Here is a 22,057-nt window from a genome sequence, read left to right as displayed (position 1 = left end):
GCAATCCTATTGTGTTTGGTTAAGTCCGAACCTATTATCAAGTAAACATACTTCGTTGTTGTATTGTCTTGATCTTGTATCCATAGTCAATCACACAAGTTATCTTGTCATCGTATTGTCTCGATTTCGTATCCATAGACGATCACACGAAGTGTGAACCGATTAATTGTATTGTCTCGACTCTGTCCATAGACAATCACTTTCGGAGAAAGGACTTATAGGTGGAAAAGTTTTAGATTTAGGTATATTTGGGTACCCTCGTCTTTTCAATTGGTATCAGAGCTGACAAACACGAAAGATCTAACAATCTGGGTTTGGTGCTATCCAACGTATAAGATATGAGTCAAAATAAGAAAAGAAAAGCTAAACTTATGAGGAACTCAGTTAACGTATGTCAAGATAATGAGAATAAAATCTAAGAGAAGGTCAAATTGGTCTCGTAAGTCTTTTTGTAAATCAAGGAAAAAGTCCATGACTGATAAATTGATTAAGATTCAGGTTCCTGATCAGAAAAGAATGAATCCGAAACTCAAAACTCATGTTTTGGATCTAAGTTTTGCAGCGACATGGTTATGCATAGCTAGGGTTCAAAAAGCAATTCAGTTGATGCTTTCTGCCAGGAAGTTAAAAGACCCTCAGTGCGAACTTCTTCTTCGCAATTATGCAGGAAGTACAATTCGTAAACTTGTTTTATGAATGGAAAGGGAAATCACTAGGTTTATTGGTATTTTTTATTCATTGCAAATCTTTGGATTACCAATATGTGTGTTTAATATAACCATTCATAACTTGTTTATGTATCTTGGTAAAATAATTCACAAGGCCTGACTTTTGTATTGGTATGACTTTTATTAGTGAAACCGACCTTAACTAATCACCTTAGATGGTATGATCGATATGTTGCAATTGGTATGACCAACTCTAGACATTGGGAAACATATCCTAGTAAGAGGTGCAACCGATCACAAGCATGGGGAATCGATCCTTGTAAGAGGTACAACAAGTTTTAGTTATCGGTCCTATGACTTGTGGAACCGAATACAAGTTATATACCATAAATATGTGGTAACCGATCCCAGTACCTATTCAACCAAATTTTGGAAACCTAGTGTGACTGATCCTAGTACCTACATGGAGGTAGAACCGAAACTTGTTTTGGTAGAATCGTGAAAGCCATTAATGGTGATTTGATAGGATAATCAATCACATAGTTCTTGGAAGTCAGATGAACTAATTCTAAACTTGTTTGGAAGTGTGGCAGATCGGTTCGAAGATTTTAAATATGAAAAGGATTTACAAAGTAAAGATGTTGACATACTTTGAACATGTGCAAGAACTCTTATCTTTTATGGTTCAAAGATATTCCTTAATAGCTAAAGGAGAATCCCGGATCGAAATAAATTGAGAATCTTTTAATTAAGGTTTTTAGTTATATATGTTTTTAATTTCCAGCTATTAAAATGCATATCCTTAGAAAATAAAAATCGGTAATGTGCATTTACTAATTTGAGATTTTCTACTGAGATTTCGGTGAATATTTAGACAAAGCATTTCCAGGAATTATGGAAACCGAATTTGGAAATATATTGGATATCTAGGGAATATTTTCCGTTTTGGAAATTCCTTGGTGTCCAAACTTCCTTGGTCTAAAAATATTGAAGTTTGCATTTCGAGCAAACTAATCCTCAGAGCCAGCAAAACTGCCTTGTTGTGTTGTTACTGGTGTGGTCGTCTATTCGGGGAGGAAAGTAACCTAATTAGGAGAAATCTCTTACGACGGCTCGTTTTAAAGACTTCTTTGAAATTGGGAAGATCTACGAGTACCGTTGGTGGGAAACTAGATAATTGCAGTTTATTATTAGTTTTCAATTGATTTGATTGACTAACGGTTGTAGAACTTTGATTGCACATAGTTTGTTTATGCTTGAGAATCTTCTCTTCTGATATAAGATTCACTCAAACTAGATTAAAGTTTCGACGAGGATCTTAAGACTGTTTGTAGATCTAAAGACGTCTTGTGATAATCCATTGTTAACAGACTCAGTTCTGTGTGTGATTGATCACAAGATATTCAAGTTGGTTGTGTGTAGGTGTTTATTGAAGATTTAAGAAGATTTAAATACGAAGAAGATTTCTGATTTGGGTTCATAATCTTTGGTGTGCACAAAATTTGATCGGCTAGGGATCCAACTATAATCGATTTATCTTTGTGATAATCTTGATTGATTAGTTGATGAGATCGGCATCAATACGTTTCTTTGTGATTCGAAGTATTGATTGCATAGTCTAAACAATTACTTTGGTAATTGAATAAGATATTGATCGAAGAACCTGACAAAGGAGTTTATTGGGATAAACGGAAGAGCCTTTTGTCAAACTCATATCACGTTGTTTGAAAAAAGTTGTTACCGAACAGATTTGTTGTTCCTTTACTGTTTGGAATACGAACCAAAGGAATTGTTCCAAGTGCGTCACTTATTACAAGTTGGAGACGCAGGGATACAAACGGAACTAGGTGAACTATATGTTTAGTTGCTTGGTTTTAACTATACGAAGTTGGTTTAGATTTTGTATAGCGGCTTAATCCCGACATTATTCAATTATAGAAAAAGTCTCGGGATTTTTCTGCATTTGCGGTTTCCTCGTTAACAAAATCTTGTTGTGTCTTTTACTTTTCTATTTACACAATTATAATTGTTTTTATTATAATTAGAAGTAAAATACACAAGCGTTAATTCCTTTTTACTCGATAGCAATCCTATTGTGTTTGGTTAAGTCCGAACCTATTATCAAGTAAACATACTTCGTTGTTGTATTTTATTGATCTTGTATCCATAGTCAATCACACAAGTTATCTTGTCGTCGTATTGTCTCGATTTCGTATCCATAGACAATCACACGAAGTGTGAACCGATTAGTTGTATTGTCTCGACTCTGTCCATAGACAATCACTTTCGGAGAAAGGACTTATAGGTGGAAAAGTTTTAGATTTAGGTATATTTGGGTACCCTCGTCTTTCCAATTGGTATCAGAGCAGGCAAACACGAAAAGATCTAACAATCTGTGTTTGGTTCTATCCAACGTATAAGATATGAGTCAAAATAAGAAAAGAAAAGCTAAACTTATGAAGAACTCAGTTAACGTATGTCAAGATAATGAGAATAAAATCTAAGAGAAGGTCAAATTGGTCTCGTAAGTCTTTTTGTAAATCAAGGAAAAAGTCCATGACTGATAACTTGATTAAGATTCAGGTTCCTGATCAGAAAAGAATGAATCCGAAACTCAAAACTCATGTTTTGGATCTAAGTTTTGCAGCGACATGGTTATGCAGATCTAGGGTTCAAAAAGCAATTCAGTTGATGCTTTCTGCCAGGAAGTTAAAAGACCCTCAGTGCGAACTTCTTCTTCGCAATTATGCAGGAAGTACAATTCGTAAACTTGTTTTATGAATGGAAAGGGAAATCACTAGGTTTATTGGTATTTTTTATTCATTGCAAATCTTTGGATTACCAATATGTGTGTTTAATATAACCATTCATAACTTGTTTATGTATCTTGGTAAAACAATTCACAAGGCCTGACTTTTGTATTGGTATGACTTTTATTAGTGAAACCGACCTTAAGTAATCACCTGAGATGGTATGATCGATATGTTGCAATTGGTATGACCAACTCTAGACATTGGGAAACATATCCTAGTAAGAGGTGCAACCGATCACAAGCATGGGGAATCGATCCTTGTAATAGGTACAACAAGTTTTAGTTATCGGTCCTATGACTTGTGCAACCGAATACAAGTTATATACCATAAATATGTGGTAACCGATCCCAGTACCTAGTCAACCAAATTTTGGAAACCTAGTGTGACTTATCCTAGTACCTACATGGAGGTAGAACCGAAACTTGTTTTGGTAGAACCGTGAAACCCATTAATGGTGATTTGATAGGATAATCAATCACATAGTTCTTGGAAGTCAGATGAACTAATTCTAAACTTGTTTGGAAGTGTGGCAGATCGGTTCCAAGATTTTAAATATGAAAAGGATTTACAAAGTAAAGATGTTGACATACTTTGAACATGTGCAGTAACTCTTATCTTTTATGGTTCATAGATATTCCTTAATAGCTAAAGGAGAATCCCGGATCGAAATAAATTGAGAATCTTTTAATTAAGGTTTTTAGTTATATATGTTTTTAATTTCCAGCTATTAAAATGCATATCCTTAGAAAATAAAAATCGGTAATGTGCATTTACTAATTTGAGATTTTCTACTGAGATTTCGGTGAATATTTAGACAAAGCATTTCCAGGAATTATGGAAACCGAATTTGGAAATATATTGGATATCTTGGGAATATTTTCCGTTTTGGAAATTCCTTGGTGTCCAAACTTCCTTGGTCTAAAAATATTGAAGTTTGCATTTCGAGCAAACTAATCCTCAGAGCCAGCAAAACTGCCTTGTTGTGTTGTTACTGGTGGGGTCGTCTATTCGGGGAGGAAAGTAACCTAATTAGGCGAAATCTCTTACGACCGCTCGTTTTAAAGACTTCTTTGAAATTGGGAAGATCTACGAGTACCGTTGGTGGGAAACTAGATAATTGCAGTTTATTATTAGTTTTCGATTGATTTGATTGACTAACGGTTGTTGAACTTTGATTGCACCTAGTTTGTTTATGCTTGAGAATCTTCTCTTCTGATATAAGATTCACTCAAACTAGATTAAAGTTTCGACGAGGATCTTAAGACTGTTTGTAGATCTAAAGACGTCTTGTGATAATCCATTGTTGACAGACTCAGTTCTGTGTGTGATTGATCACAAGATATTCAAGTTGGTTGTGTGCAGGTGTTTATTGAAGATTTAAGAAGATTTAAATACGAAGAAGATTTCTGATTTGGGTTCATAATCTTTGGTGTGCACAAAATTTGATCGGCTAGGGATCCAACTATAATCGGTTTATCTTTGTGATAATATTGATTGATTAGTTGATGAGATCAGCATCAATACGTTTCTTTGTGATTCGAAGTATTGATTGCATAGTCTAAACAATTACTTTGGTAATTGTATAAGATATTGATCAAAGAACCTGACAAAGGAGTTTATTGGGATAAACGGAAGAGCCTTTTGTCAAAATCATATCACGTTGTTTGAAAAAAGTTTTTACCGAACAGATTTGTTGTTCGTTTACTGTTTGGAATACGAACCAAAGGAATTGTTCCAAGTGCGTGACTTATTACAAGTTGGAGACGCAGGGATACAGACGGAACTAGGTTAACTATAGGATTAGTTTCTTGGTCTTAACTATACGAAGTTGGTTTAGATTTCGTATAGCGGCTTAATCCCGAGAGTATTCAATTACAGACAAAGTCTCGGGGTTTTTCTGCATTTGCGGTTTCCTCGTTAACAAAATCTTGTTGTGTCTTTTACATTTCTATTTACGCAATTATAATTGTTTTTATTATAATTAGAAGTAAAATACACAAGCGTTAATTCCTTTTTACTTGATAGCAATCCTATTGTGTTTGGTTAAGTCCGAACCTATTATCAAGTAAACATACTTCGTTGTTGTATTTTCTTGATCTTGTATCCATAGTCAATCACACAAGTTATGTTGTAGTCGTATTTTCTCGATTTCGTATCCATAGACGATCACACGAAGTGTGAACCGATTAGTTGTATTGTCTCGACTATGTCCATAGACAATCACTTTCGGAGAAAGGACTTATAGGTGGAAAAGTTTTAGATTTAGGTATATTTGGGTACCCTCGTCTTTTCAATTGGTATCAGAGCTGGCAAACACGAAAAGATCTAACAATCTGTGTTTGGTGCTATCCAACCTATAAGATATGAGTCAAAATAAGAAAAGAAAAGCTAAACTTATGAAGAACTCAGTTAACGTATGTCAAGATAATGAGAATAAAATCTAAGAGAAGGTCAAATTTGTCTCGTAAGTCTTTTTGTAAATCAAGGAAAAAGTCCATGACTGATAACTTGATTGAGATTCAGGTTCCTGATTAGAAAAGAATGAATCCGAAACTCAAGAAACATATTTTGGATCCGACACCAATCTCAAGTGAAAAGTCATCTTTTTCAAAATGCGAAAAGAGATTAGATTCACTTGCCTATCCAAGTTCTGAATTTCGCAAAATGTTAGAAAGACCTTTCAAACATGTTGAAAACTATTCAGAAAAGGGAAAAACCATTGAGAGCCTGGATGATGTCTTAGAAGTTATTGTTCAATTAAATGTAAGAATCTGTGAAGGAAAGCGAGAAACACTCTGTTTTCAAAATAATCTGGCAGATTATTTGGAGTGAATATTGGCTTTGTGCAATGAAGTTCATCAACAGACTAAGGAGTGTGAAATCCTTACTCAATCGCTGGAGCATTCACAAATAAGGAATAAGGTCCTTATTGAAGAACTTATTACAGAGACATGTCGGAAGGTGTATCTAGACAAGTGTTTAGAAAAACATTTCCAACAAGGAATGAATACCTTAAGAGGACATATAGAATGTTTTGAACAAAAGACATCGGCCATTTGTCTAATGGCAGATCATGATCACACGGGTTCGAATTCAAAGAACTTACCATCTTGGGTGCAAGATATTATCAAGGATATAACATCATGCAATATTCCTGATAAATGGGTTGAATATGAAATTCACTCAAGAGAACATGATTATGATCCTAAGGAGAAGATTACCTCTCGAAGGGAATTTGGTGAGGAAGGCTCTTCTCACCCTAACACTTAAATGTGTTAGAAAGTGCATACTTACATTGTCCGATCTTTTGAGGTAAGGAAGCATAAGTACCTGGGCATCGAGTATCCTACTAATATCTCTTATTCAACATAGAGAGAATACACAACCTACCCTAAAGATATTATAATAATCATTATATATAGAAAGGTTGTCTTACAACGACTTGTGTAAAAGGGGATAAATATGATTGTATTAAGTATATCTTGATATTGATCTAGAGGATAATTTGTTTTCGAAGGAAGTTGTGATTCAGTAACACATAAGATGCGAAAATCCTTTCAAATCTTGTCAGAATTAATTATTTAAGGCTGACACCTACGTTTGGTACGTGTTAAAGATATTTCGATTATATGTACTCAAAACATTTTAGAACTTATACTGAAGGATGTATTCTCAAACCAGATATCAAGATAATCTTCTAAAAGCACTGAGTACAATGGATTCTAATGGAACTATTGATCTTGACTCCTTAAAGAAATCTGGTTGTGAAGATAAAGAAAATGAAGATGTGACTCATATTCTTGTCCAAAACAGTTTGGATTCTAAGATTGATATTCTCAATCTCCGACAAGTCCTCCTCAGTACTATTAAATAAATCTGGTTGTGAAGATAAAGAAAAGGAATATGTGACTCATAACACCACATCTGAATGAGACTGATAATATGCCCCACGTTGATACTACCCGTAACTGTTTAAACACGTAAATTAGGTGCAAAATAACAAATTTTTTATCATTATGAAGAATTACATCTTGAAAAGAGATTAAAATTTGAGAAAAACATTAAGATATAAAGAAATAAATTAATATCATAAACGGTGCTCTAACAGTAAATGAATCGTATTCATGATTGTTATTAAAGATTTCACATTCTTCATTTTTTTCTTCCGTTTTTTGAACACATGGGAACTTACATATTTGATATCCCTAAACAGTATGAATTTAGAGTAAAATTAAAAGTTTAATAAATAAGAAACTAACATTATTCAAATCCTTGTCATGAAAGAATTTTATCTATATTATAAGGGACAATGGTACTTTCCCTTATGGACGAAGATATATAGTTTAGACACATAAAAGATGGCCCAGATTGAGATACATATTTAAGTTATTTAATTACATTTCTGGAATATAAAGAATGGTCCAGATTGAGCTAAATATTTAAGATTTTCAATCCACATTTTAGGCGTATAAAGAAGGTTCCAGATTAATTCACATATTAATTTTACTTAAGACAATGAATTTAGATTTTTAATATCATTTATTTGGGAGTTATTCCTCCCATTTAATATCGAACCGTTTCTTTTATTCTAAATTAACAAATCTATTCATCCTTTGCACAACTCTATTCTCAAGGTATGACTCTATTTTGTTTTGGTTGACTGAGATAATTTTTGTTAGCTTTTCTCTTGAATATTTGTTAATTTTTGTTAGCTTTTCATCATTTGCACAACTCTATTTGCAAGGTATGATTCTCTGTTATTTTGCTTGATTGAGATAATTTTTGTTAGATTTTCTCTTTATTTTTTTGTTTAACATTCAATAGATTCATGGTGCCCCGCGCCTAATATTTGTGTCACTTATGCAGTTTAATTTCTCTAAATAATTTTTGTTAGCTTTTATTTTCAATTTTTATTAATTTTTGTTAGCATTTCATCCTTTGCACAACTCTATTCTCAAGGTATGATTCTCTATTGTTTTGCTTGATTGAGATAATTTTGTTAGATTTTCTCTTCAATTTTTTGTTTAACACCAACGGATTAAGGGTGCCTCGCGCCTAATATGTGTGTCATTTATGCAGTTTAATTTCTCTTTGTTACTTTTCATAATTATTGTATTTTGTTATCTCGATTTTTTTCCCTTTGCAGTCAAAAGATACTGATCAGATATGATTGCTATCTATTCATTTTTATTCTTATGTTAGGTTCTTTTTAACACTATACCATTTAATTTCTATTTTTTACACTAAATTTTTTATTTTTCTATGGACAAGAAGTTTTCCAATTAGACGTTGACTTCTTCGGGCCAAAATCATAGGATTTACATGGAGTGAAAAATAAATGTCGAAGAAAATGATGATTCCATTTTTATGCACTTAACTTGGGTCCGTAAATAACATTTTTTAATTGTATTGCTACTGTTGTTAGAGAGTTCATACTCTTTGTTGGATTAAAGTCGTGTACATGTTCGTATCAAATGGATTAAAGTTTCTTGATTATGTGTGTATGTTATTCTTCAAATTTTTTGTATCATGTGAAACTTGAAATTACATTTCTTCATATTTATAACCTTTTGATGGTTTACAAAGTGAGTATTTTTTTTATCTTAAATTCTTCATGGTCAAATAATGGTTATATGCAGTTGACATCTAAAAATAGGTATTCTCTTAAAAGATAATCTTAAATTCTTTATACATAGTCAACCATCTTGCTAATACTGAAATTTAAGAAGCCTCAAAACAAGCAACGCGGAACTGGCTTAATAGTATTGATCAAAGCTTTGAATTCATTTTGAGAAAGATTACGGTTCCCCCAGGGTTCCAACGCTTAGCTCTTGGTAGTCTCACAATAAAAAAATATCTAACAAACACAAAAAAAACTCATAGCCCCGTGCCGTTACGGCACGGGTCATATCCTAGTTTAAAAATAACATACAATTATTTGATTAACTGGAATATACAGGTCATCATGGATAATGTAGATAATTTAAAAAAAAAAAGATTGAAGAGAGTATCCTATGTCACTTCACACTAGTAAAGTATCTATACTGCAGGTGGATATAATCAAATATTGAAGAAAATAGATAGATTGTTCAGATTTCGAATTATTCCTAAAAAAACGATTATGAGCATATGATAATTATCTAGAAATTTAGCAACTATAAATAATAACCAGAACTCAGACAATAAAGGATGAAAAAAATTCAAACCAGTTTAAAACCGATATTCATTATTTTTAATAAATTTGAGATTATGCATAATACTGAAAGTACATTCAAAATAAACGTCGTTGCCACAAACGAGTACCCAAACAGATTCTTCACGTGAAAGTTATAATTAACAAAATGAAACTTTTCTAAAATGACTGAAACTGGATTTCAAGCACTAAAGGAAGGAATTTAACTAAATTTTGAAGACCATGGTGTCTTGATCGTTGTATACTTTCCATCAAAACAAATCCCTCTTGAGGTGATTTACGATAATCGGGTCTTTAGCATCCAAATTAGGCCATTGCAAACTCATACTTGCATTTACCATAACCTGCAATCCAAAATTAAGACAAAAACAAAGCGGTTAACACTATCATAACTTTAACCATGTAACAAATAAAATACATTTTATATCATTTTGTATGGGATGTACTTAAATATACGTAATTGATGTTTGTCTTATATAGATTTTGGTATACCTCCATGAAAACTGATACCCATATTAGCAATCTTTATTTTCTTGTGTTTCATCGATGTGGAAGGTTTCACTACTAAAACCAAACTTTAAGATATGGGTTATTCAAGTTCTAAATATTTCCCACATTTCTAAGCAAATGCACTTGCTTTTTTTTTTTTTTTGTGTTGAGCTTTGACTCGTTGAACGACTGTGCGTGCTAACTTCATCCTTATGGTCTCTTCGCATACAAATTAATCAAAAGTCCGCCAAATAAGAACGTTATACATATGTGAATTTCTTTGTTTAAGTCTCTTAATTCTTAATTTATCAATGGCATAGCGACATCTATTGTTAGTCATGCTTGAAGAAAAAATAATACTAGTCCACATTCACAGTTGTTGCCGTTTGGATGTTGCCGTTTGGATGAGCACTTTAGTGCTTCCGAACCCAGATCGATGCTCTTGTAAACAATCGTACTTACCAAAAAAAATTGTAGTGAAGAAATTTTCGGAAAGAAATTAAAAATCTTACTTGGGTCAATTTTAGTAATTACGGCAGCACCACCGAAATTGCAAGAGGCACCATGAAACTTGAACTTTTGATAATAATTGTTAAAAGCATATGAAGCATGGTCCTTCAATGTGTTTGGGAGATAGTAAGGATTGTCTTCCTGTATATCAAGACAAATATCATCCGTTTGCCCGCACACCCAGTTTAGTGCATCTACAATTTATTCTTATAGGCTGCAAGATTAGCAATACACTATACATGTTCTAATTCCTCATATGCCTTAGTTGTTATCAAGAAAAACCCAAAACATAGAATATAAAGATGACTTTGATTAGTTTCTTCATTTATAAGGGACTTGCATAGAGAATTATGCACTTACTGGTCTAATTAAAAACATGAAGCATTAAGAGAAAAAAACACATGGTTATTGATCATGTTTCCTGTATTTTTTGAGATTACCACAACAAGGAGAGTAGATAATAAAATTGCTAACGCAAAAATGGGTGACATCTTCATCCTCCTCAGTTACTTGCAGAAGCTAGTGTTTATCTATAAATATTCAGTCTCTTCAGCACCACAAAATATGATAAACCAGAAAAGATGAATTTAATGTGCATGATCTTATACCACCTTTTTATAGACCTCAATAAACAAGTATATATTGGCTTCGGATATGCTGCAAATTTTATGGGATTATCTGATTCAGATGAGAAAGAGATTACAGAGAATCAATAGATGGTGTACGATCGTATAGTCATCTATATCCAGTAACGCGAACATGCATCAATAAATATGAAATATATATTGCACATAAGTATATGAGAGTTGTATATTAAAAATTTGTGATTCACGTATTTAATTTAAGAATATAAAATATATTTTTGCATAGAATTATACGAGGTTTTAAAAACATAATCTGACTTTCTCGCACTCAAAATCCAACATTTTTCTCTATTTCTTTAATAAAAACAAAGTCAAGGTTTTATGATCAACTTTGAGTTTATAGTCTGTAGATTTTAAGAAGAAAAACAAGGGGATTTGATTCTAAGATTTTTAATTTGCTTTAAAAGAGCTCTTGTAATTTATTTTTTTGAAATGTTAGCCGATCAATTTGGGTTTCATCAAAAACTAAAATAACAAAGTTTGATTTTAGAACTCCATATTTCATATATGAGGCCAACAAATCATTTATTTTTTAATGGTGTCTAGCTAAATATCAAAAATCAAGAGTGCAACTTGTTCCAGCAGGAGCCGTCTTGACTCTTCAGTCCCCTCAAATTTAAACCCAATACTAAACAGGTCATTCGAATATTATCTGGTAACTGGTAAGAATTTGAAACCTTGCATGAATTCTTAATGTTTTGCAGCCAGATAAACCATCCCGTAAAAAATGTTCTCGTAAAAATAATGATGGACACGTAGAGAATAAAACAAGATAGATCTATATCATTTTGTGGAAATATCCTAGAAACCCTATTTCTGTTCAGTTAAACCATCCAGTAAAAAATATTACTGTAAAAATAATGATGGACAGGCAGAGAATAAAACAAGATATATCCATATCTTTTTGTGAAAATATCTGAGAAATCCAGGTTTGATCCCTTCTCTTTCATAAATCCATCATTAAGATATCTAGCCCAAAATATAAGATTTCTAGTAGTAAGTTCTAAATTGAATTTATATTTTCACATTCCTTTTAGTTTTCCCTTGCTTTCTACTTCATTGTGTTACCCTTTTCTTCATTAGGTTTCCTTTTTTTTCTTATATATATGGTTTTTCTACTTTGGGGTTCTCTTATTTATGGTTCACAAGTGAATATCACGAGTCTTAGTTCATCCCAGGATCGATCCCCTCCTTCTTCTTCAGACTCATAACCTTCACAGAAGTCTTTTGTGTTACGATCCAGTGCCCATTCAGGAATTTTGATGGGTGTCGTAATGGAGTTGGAGGTAGAGGCTTGAGCACTTATTCTTTCCAGAAACACTTGCATGATCGGCATTTTCGTACAGAGGTGGGAAAAACTCTTGTAGGTATATAATTAGCAGCAACTTGGATATTTTCAGGGACTGATAGGGTGTTTTCAGACATATGCAGATGTGGTTGTGCTTTGAACGTATTCATATGCATGCATGGAGAAGACCATGTAAATGCAGGATGCCTGTGGGTGACATTATTGCATGGCCTTACAACGACAGTGGCTTGGAATTTCTAATTCATGGTGTTTGCAGCTCTAGTGCATCCTTGACTACCTCAAGCAATGTTGATATCATTGCTCCTGAATCCTGTATTGATTCTGATGCACCCACATCCTCTCTTTACAGTTGCTAGACAAGGATTTTCAAAGTCATATCACTATTATTGCGAGTATACCTCCCCCCTTGCAGGCTGCATTTTCTCGATCTTTATATATTCCCAAATGTACCTTGGAAGAATGATCTGGTACTCGCAAACGGCTTCAGATTGCTTCTCTCATTCATGCATTATCGACATAGAGAGAACCAGCAGGTTGTATCTCCATGATATCTAAACTGCTTGATTTATTCAATTCTTCACAACCACCCAAGCAACGTCCAAAGAAGAGTCAAGAAAAATCCAACATCACTGCTTGTCAGAAAAAGCTGAGTTATGGTCACTATACAACAGCGATCAGAGTACTCCCTTCTAACAGCATCGCACCAGATACTGAGGATACTCTTTCAGAACTTATATATACACAAGCACCCACCTGCTCATCCACCCCCAATCCCACCTGAAGTTTTTAACACGGCGCCCATCTTTGTCACTGCAGAATCAGTGTTGAAAGCTTTAAAAATCTTCCTAAAAGGCACATCATGTGGCAGGGACGGCTTAATTAAGGGCTCAACACCTCCCCGATGCTCTGAGTGGGTCGGCCGCGGATGTTGCAGATGAGCTTTTGTCTTCGATTGCTGGTGTAGTCAACTTGTTGGATTGTAAATGCTCTAGTAGCCTTGATGAATTTATTGCTAGTGCTCCATTGACTTCGCTTTCTAATCCTGGTGGGGAGTGAGGACGATTTTGTGGGTACTATTTGGAGAAATCATGTTTCTAACTGGCCGCAACCTTGGTTGGCAAGGATATGGCAACTTATCTTAGTGACTATCAATTTGGGGTTGGATTGGCAGGGGGCGGTGAGGGAATTTTTCACTACGTAAACAGACTTTTTGAACTGCAAGGTAGTAATAATAACCTGTCAATGTTGCTTGTTGATTTTACTAATGTGTTCGATGTTGTTGATAGGACTGTGAAGCTTAAGGAGGTTAGGAATAAATGTCCTTCTCTATCTAAGTGGGTTGAATTATGTTACGTTCATCCCGCAAGGATCTACTAAAGACATCATGTCCTTCCCTCCATCAAGGGGTTTAACAGGGTGACCCCTAGGCCCGTTGCTGTTTGCGTTAAATCTTCACCCCATTGTGCTCAAGATTGCCTCTCAATGCACCTTGGACCTGCACACTTGGTACTTAGATGATGGAGACATCATTGGGAACACCCTAGAGGTATCTAAATCTCTCAAGATTATTCAAGAAGATGGTAGAGATAGGGGTGTGTTTCTCAATATTAGCAAGACCGATATTTTATGGCCTACTGGTGATCCCCGTGCCTCTTTGGATGGTGTCTTTCCTTCCAATATTGGCAAGCCTTCGACTGGTGTTAAGTTATTGGGAGGTCCAGTTAGTTTTGAATCTAAGTTTTGCAGCGACAAGGTTATGCAGAGCTAAGGTTCAAAAAACAATTCAGTTGATGCTTTCTGCCAGGAAGTTAAAATACCCTCAGTGCGAACTTCTTCTTCTTCTTCGCAATTATGCAGGTGTCTCACGACTCTATTTCACTATGAGAACCACCAGTCCCACGACATTGCAACTGGCTAAGTCACACTTCGACCTCCATCTTTTCCAGCATCTGAGATATATGTTAACTAGTGATACAGCAGGTTATGGGCCTTTACCGCAACGTATTTATTCGCTTCCCATCAAAGACTTAGGCTAAGGTATTTACATGATGTCTGATATGAGTCATTACTGCTTTTAGAGCATAGCTCGGTTGAACCCACTAAGCGTTGGTAAGTCAAGTTTGGTGGTCATATTTTAGTGAATCAAAACTCATTTAAAGAGTCGCTTGATTATTTACTAGAGTCAACTTCGTATAGGTTAGCTAGAAAGTTACTAGGATATGAGACTTACAAGTATTACGTGAAGACTTGAAGAATGTGAAGAAGTAAAGAGCTACAACGAAAACATCATCCTTCCTCTTGAGGTTAGTAATATTTAACTTGGACTGTTTCATTCCTAAGGTATCTTTCAAGTTGTGCATATTGGAAACATAACTGAGAAGTTGTGAATGATTATACTCTAGTTAGACGTAGTATTAAGGAATACAATACGAATTACAACGCTTATCTTTTGAACTTCGTATATAAGACATCAACATAATCGTATGAATGCTATTGTGATTATGTATGGGTACCAGTGAAGATTTCGTCCTAGGAAACAATGGTTTACATTCGTTTAAAGGAAGTACAATTCGTAAACTTGTTTTATGAATCGAAAGGGAAATCGCTAGGCTTATTGGTATTTTTTATTCATTGCAAATCTTTGGATTACCAATATGTGTGTTTAGTATAACCATTCATAACTTGTTTATGTATCTTGGTAAAACTATTCACAAGGCCTGAGTTTTGTATTGGTATGACTTTTATTAGTGAAACCGATCTTAAGTAATCACCTGAGATGGTATGATCGATATGTTGTAATTGGTATGACCAACTCTATACATTAGGAAACAGATCCTAGTAAGTGGTGCAACCGATCACAAGCATGGGGAATCGATCCTTGTAAGAGGTACAACAAGTCTTAGTTATTAGTCCTATGACTTGTGCAACCGAATACAAATTAGATACCATAAATATGTGGTAACCGATCCTAGTACCTAGTCAACCAAATTTTGGAAAGCTAGTGTGACTGATCCTAGTACCCACATGGAGGTAGAACCGTGAAACCCATGCATTAATGGTGATTTGATAGGATAATCAATCACATAGTTCTTGGAAGTTAGATGAACTAATTCTAAACTTGTTTGGATGTGTGGCAAATCGGTTCCAAGATTTTAAATATGAAAAGGATTTACAAAGTAAAGATGTCGATATACTTTGAATATGTGCAGTAACTCTTATCTTTTATTGTTCAAAGATATTCCTTAATAGCTAAAGGATAATCCCGGATCTAAATAAATTGAGAATCTTTTAATTAAGGTTTTTAGTTATATATGCTTTTAATTTCCAGCTATTAAAATGCATATCCTTAGAAAATAAAAATTGGTAATGTGCATTTACTAATTTGAGATTTTCTAGTGAGATTTCGGTCAATATTTAGACAAAGCATTTCCAGGAATTATGGAAACCGAATTTGGAAATATATTGGATATCTTGGGAATATTTTCGGTTTTGGAAATTCCTTGGTGTCCAAACTTCATTGGTCTATAAATATTGAAGTTTGCATTTTGAGCAAACTAATCCTCAGAGCCAGCAAAACTACCTTATTGTGTTGTTACTGGTGGGGTCGTATATTCGGGGAGGAAAGTAACCTAATTAGGCGAAATCTCTTACGACCGCTCGTTTTAAAGACTTCTTTGAAATTGGGAAGATCTACGAGTACCGTTGGTGGGAAACTAGATAATTGCAGTTTATTATTAGTTTTTGATTGATTTGATTGACTAACGGTTGTTGAAATTTGATTGCACCTAGTTTGTTTATGCTTGAGAATATTCTCTTCTGATATAAGATTCACTCAAACTAGATCAAAGTTTCGACGGGGATCTTAAGACTGTTTGTAGATCTAAAGACGTCTTGTGATAATCCATTGTTAACAGACTCCGTTCTGTGTGTGATTGATTACAAGAGATTCAAGTTGATTGTGTGCAGGTGTTTATTGAAGATTTAAGAAGATTTAAAGACGAAGAAGATTTCTGATTTGGGTTCATAATCTTTGGTGTGCACAAAATTTGATCGGCTGGGGATCCAATTATAATCGGTTTATCTTTGTGATAATCTTGATTGATTAGTCAATCACACAAGTTATCTTGTTGTCGTATTGTCTCGATCTCGTATCCATAGACGATCACACGAAGTGTGAACCGATTAGTTGTATTGTCTCGAATCTGTCCATAGACAATCACTTTCAGAGAAAGGACTTATAAGCGGAAAAGTTTTAGATTTAGGTATATTTGGGTACCCTCGTCTTTTCAATTGGTATCAAAGCAGGAAAACACGAAAAGATCTAACAATCTGTGTTTGGTGCGATACAACCTATAAGATATGAGTCAAAATAATAAAAGAAAAGATAAACTTATGAAGAACTCAGTTAACGTATGTCAAGATAATGAGAATAAAATCTCAGAAAAGGTCAAATTGGTTTCGTAAGTCTTTTTGTAAATCAAGGAAAAAGTCTATGAATGATAACTTGATTGAGATTCAGGTTCCTGATTAGAAAAGAATGAATCCGAAACTCAAGAAACATGTTTTGGATCCGACACCAATCTCAAGTGAAAAATCGTCTTTTTTTAAAATGCGAAAAGAGATTAGATTCACTTTCCTACCAAAGTTCTGAATTTCGCAAAATGTTAGAAAGACCTTTCAAACATGTTGAAAACTATTCAGAAAAGGGAAAAACCATTGACATCCTGGATGATGTCTTAGAACTTATTGTTCAATTAAATGTAAGAATCTGTGAAGGAAAGCGAGAAACACTCAGTATTCAAAATAATCTGGAAGATTATTTGGAGTGAAAATTGGCCTTGTGCAATGAGGTTCATCAACAGATTAAGGAGTGTGAAATCCTTACTCAATCGCTGGAGAATTCACAAATAAGGAATAATGTCCTTATTGAATAACTTCTTACAGAGACATGTCGGAAGGTGTATCTAGACAAGTGTTGAGAAAAACATTTCCAAAAAGGAACGGATACCTTAAGAGGACATATAGAATGTCTTGAACAAAAGACATCGGCCATTTGTCTAATGGCAGATCATGATCACACGGGTTCGAATTCAAAGAACTTACCATCTTGGGCGCAAGATATTATCAAGGATATAACATCATGCAATATTCCTGATAAATGGGTTGAATATGAAATTCACTCAAGAGAACATGATTATGATCCTAAGGAGAAGATTACCTCTCGAACGGTATTTGGTGAGGAAGGATCTTCTCACCCTAACACTTAAATATGTTAGAAAGTGCATACTTACATTGTCCGATCTTTTTAGGTAAGGAAGCACAAGTACCTGGGCATCGAGTATCCTACTAATATCTCTTATTCAACATAGAGAGAATACACAACCTACCCTAAGATACTATAATAATCATTATATATAGAAAGTTTGTCTTACAATAACTTGTGTAAAAGGGGATAAGTATGATTGTATTAAGTATCTCTTGATACTGATCTAGAGGATAATTTCTTTTCGAAGGAAGTTGTGATTCAGTAACACATAAGATGCGAAAATCCTTTCAAATCTTGTCAGAATTAATTATTTAAGGCTGACACCTATGATTGGTATGTGTTAAAGATATTTCTAGTATATGTACTCAAAACGTTTGAGAACTTATACTGAAGGATGTATTCTCAAACCAGATATCAAGATAATCTTCTAAAAGCACTGAGTACAATGGCTTCTAATGGAACTATTGATCTTGACTCCTTAAAGAAATCTGGTTGTGAAGATAAAGAAAAGGAAGATGTGACTCATATTCTTGTCCAAAACAGTTTGGATGCTAAGATTGATATTCTCAATCTCCCACAAGTCCTCCTTAGTACTATTGAACTCATCATAGACATGCAGCATTACTAAGAACTGTTATATGTAACCAAAGAAAACTGATTAAACTTGGAATCGGTAATAGGAAGTATGCTCGGAATATTAATCAAAAGTTTAATGATTTAGCCTGTGAACATAATCAAGGTACTGTGTGCATAATCCGAGATATCAGTCGAGATATTGTTGATGAAGATCTTGAAAAATTTGAGGACATTGAAGATGATATTTAAGAACCTGTATAAAGATCTGTCAGGATATATACATTAGTTTTTGATCTCTTTCAATAAAGTCTATTTTGAATAAAACTATCTATTATTTATGAATAAAATTATTAGTTTATAATTTTTCTTGTGATAGTTTTAGATTACTTAGCCTGTGCTTGAATGCTTTATTTTATTGTTGTGTATGTTTATGGGATGTTTGATTTCGGTTTTCTTAACCTTAATATTCGATCTCATATTATGAGAGCCCTTATGGGTTGAGTGACTTTTGGTTTAGCAGAATTAAGTTCTAGCCCATGTTGGTAGGCTTTATCAAAGGATCATAAGGGGTTCCATTTGAAACTCATGTGTGAAAAAGTCATAATATGTTGAATCGTTGGTTTAGCATAAAAGCATACGTGTTTCGAGGTTTTCAACTATTGATTTTTGCATTAGTTAAAACCGGTTTTCACCTTTCTCTGGTAAAGGTTGGTTGTTGTTATTCTTTTTTCTTGCGAGAGGATGACAACATTAACGGGGAAGAGTTCTAACTAGAACTAGAGGTTAATGATATATCTTTCTGGGATGAAGATGATGTGGATTTTGAGGTAACGAATTTGTTATTTAATCCTTTTCCTGTTTAAGAAAAGCTTGATGTTATTGCATATATTTATTGCTTTTGCTTAACAAAATTTGGGTATAATTGATGTTTTATTCCATTATGTATGTATGGATGTGTGTGTGATTCAATTGTTTCTGGTTAAGAAAAAATATTGTTATCTTGCTTTATTGTTTGGTAATAAATTGTTTAGGCTTACGAAATTACGGTGCAATTGCGGTGATTTAATATCTATGATTGTTTCAATTGCTTCCGGTTGAGATAAATAATTATGCAAGTTGATTTATTTGGTTTCTATGAATTGTTGAAGGCTTAACAAAAAGGTTTTCGGGATGAATTTTTTAGTCCAATTCGATTCCGGATAAGAAAAACTAAGTTAATTCTGATCTTAGTTAGACTTATCAAAGTGGAGGTTTCGGTTATTCAAGTCTAATCGAATGCCTTAACAAGAAATGCTAGTTAACTAACCTAGCACTTGTCTTGCTTAAAAGTGAAAGGTATAAGTTATTGTTTGAATAATTAGAACCTCATGAGAAAAATAGAGTTAATTCTGATCCGTATTTTGGTCTTATCGAACAAGCGATTATATTTGTACAATAGGTTTAGCAAAGAACTAAGGTGCTTAGTCGATTTTTGTTTTAATAAACTATTACGGAAAATTTCTTTGGGCAATTGTTTCCTTGGTAACATATCAAAACAAAATTACTTTGTAGTTTCGGTTTTGATATTGGTTATCTAAAATGGTGTGTGGAACCCTCGTGCTTAACTCTTATAGGTTGCAAGTCTCTTGAGATTTGTAAGATCCTTTCAGTTTGTCCGTTGTTTGCTCGTACCTTTATCATTTTGTGACAAAAAGGGGAGAAATATATGGAGTAAACAAGTGATATTGGTGTTGTTTTGTTATCACTAAGAAAGGACAATGGTGATTAAACGTTATATATAACGAAAAGAGTAAAGCATAGACTAAGGGGGAGTAACATATCATACCTACAAAGGGAATAACAAAGACGTGCGGATTGAAAATCTACCTATCTTACCTTTAGGGGGAGTATTAGCTTTGTTATTATAATTTCAACAGTGGCATTTATGGATTGAATGTATATATGTTATTGTGCTGTTGAAACTTGGAATCAAGCATATGTGTAATGAATTCTTGTAATTTGTTGATCCATATGATGTAAGAGTTTTGTCACTAAAATTGACAAGGAGGGAGATTGTTAGAACATAGCTCGGTTGAACCCACCAATCGTTGGTATGTCAAGTTTGGTTGTCTTATTTAAGTGAATCAAAACTAATTTAGAGAGTCGCTTGATTATTTACTAGAGTCAACTTCGTATAAGTTAGCTAGAAAATTACTAGGATATGAGACTTACAAGTATTACGTGAAGATTTGAAGAATGTGAAGAAGTAAAGAGCTACAACGACAACATCATCCTTCCTCTTGAGGTTAGTAATATTTGACTTGAACTGTTTCATTCCTAATGTATCTTTCAAGTCATGCATATTGAAAACATAACTGCGAAGTTGTAAATGATTATACTCTAGTTAGACGTAGTATTATGGAATACAATACGAAGTATAACGCTTATCTTTTGAACTTCGTATATGAGACATCAACATAATCGTGTGAATGCTATTATGATTATGTATGGGTATGGGTGAAGATTTCATCCTAGGAAAATATGTTTTTCATTCATTTAAAGGAAGTACAATTCGTAAACTTGTTTTATGAATCGAAAGGGAAATCGCTAGGCTTGTTGGTATTGTTATTCATTGCAAATCTTTGGATTACCAATATGTGTGTTTAGTATAACTTATAACCGTTCATAACTTGTTTATGTATCTTGGTAAAACTATTCACAAGGCCTGACTTTTATATTGGTATGACTTTTATTAGTGAAACCGATCTTAAGTAATCACCTGAGATGGTATGATCGATATGTTGTAGTTGGTATGACCAACCATAAACATTGGGGAACCGATACTACTAAGAGGTGCAACCGATCACAAGCATAAGGAATCGATACTTGTGAGAGATACAACAAGTCTTAGTTATTGGAAACCGATCCTATGACTTGTGCAACCGAATACAAGTTAGATGCCATAAATATGTGGAAACTGATCCTAGTACCTAGTCAACCAAATTTTGTAAAGCTAGTGTGACTGATCTTAGTACCCACATGGAGGTAGGACCGAAACTTGTTTTGATAGAACCGTGAAACCCATTAATGGTGATTTGATAGGATAATCAATCACATAGTTCTTGGAAGTCAGATGAACCAATTCTGAACTTGTTTGGAAGTGTAGCAAATCGGTTCCAAGATTGTTAATATTAAAAAGGAATTACAAAGTAGAGATGTCGACATACTTTGAACATGTGCAGTAACTCTTATCTTTTATTGTTCAAAGATATTTCCTTAATAGCTAAAGAAGTTGGTTTAGCTTCCTAAGATTTGCGATTAAGCTTATCAAACGAATCTTTAACAGACATACTAATATTTTCCCAGTCAGAATTTAGGTTTTTAAGCCTAGCTTCCTTTTCTGAGGTATCTCCTTCGAATACAGTTTCTAAGATATCCCAAGCATCTTTAGACTTAGTGCACGAAATCACATGGTGCTGAAGATCTTGGTTTATGGCATGATCAATAGCATTTAATCCGTCGGAATTATGCTTTGCAACACTTATCTCGGTTTCACTATATTCTGCAAAATATTTCTTAAAAATGTTTCTGTCTTTAACAACTGTCGGAG

At 33.9% G+C, this 22,057-nt stretch overlaps 1 protein-coding gene across 1 annotated transcript; it reads right to left on the bottom strand.

Moving 5' to 3' along the window:
- Window positions 1-9,980: 9,980 nt before the first annotated feature.
- LOC113334686 (PLASMODESMATA CALLOSE-BINDING PROTEIN 5-like) lies at window positions 9,981-12,653 on the bottom strand. Its single transcript, XM_026580882.1, has 3 exons — window positions 12,477-12,653; window positions 10,676-10,814; window positions 9,981-10,018 (listed from the first exon to the last, which is right to left on the bottom strand). Exons 1-3 carry the CDS (start codon window positions 12,651-12,653, stop codon window positions 9,981-9,983), a joined length of 354 nt encoding a protein of 117 aa, XP_026436667.1.
- Between the last annotated feature and the right edge of the window lie 9,404 nt (window positions 12,654-22,057).

The sequence above is a fragment of the Papaver somniferum genome, unplaced genomic scaffold (assembly GCF_003573695.1).
Source record: "Papaver somniferum cultivar HN1 unplaced genomic scaffold, ASM357369v1 unplaced-scaffold_137, whole genome shotgun sequence".
NCBI lineage: Eukaryota > Viridiplantae > Streptophyta > Magnoliopsida > Ranunculales > Papaveraceae > Papaver > Papaver somniferum.
This window is presented reverse-complemented; position numbering and strand designations above follow the sequence as displayed.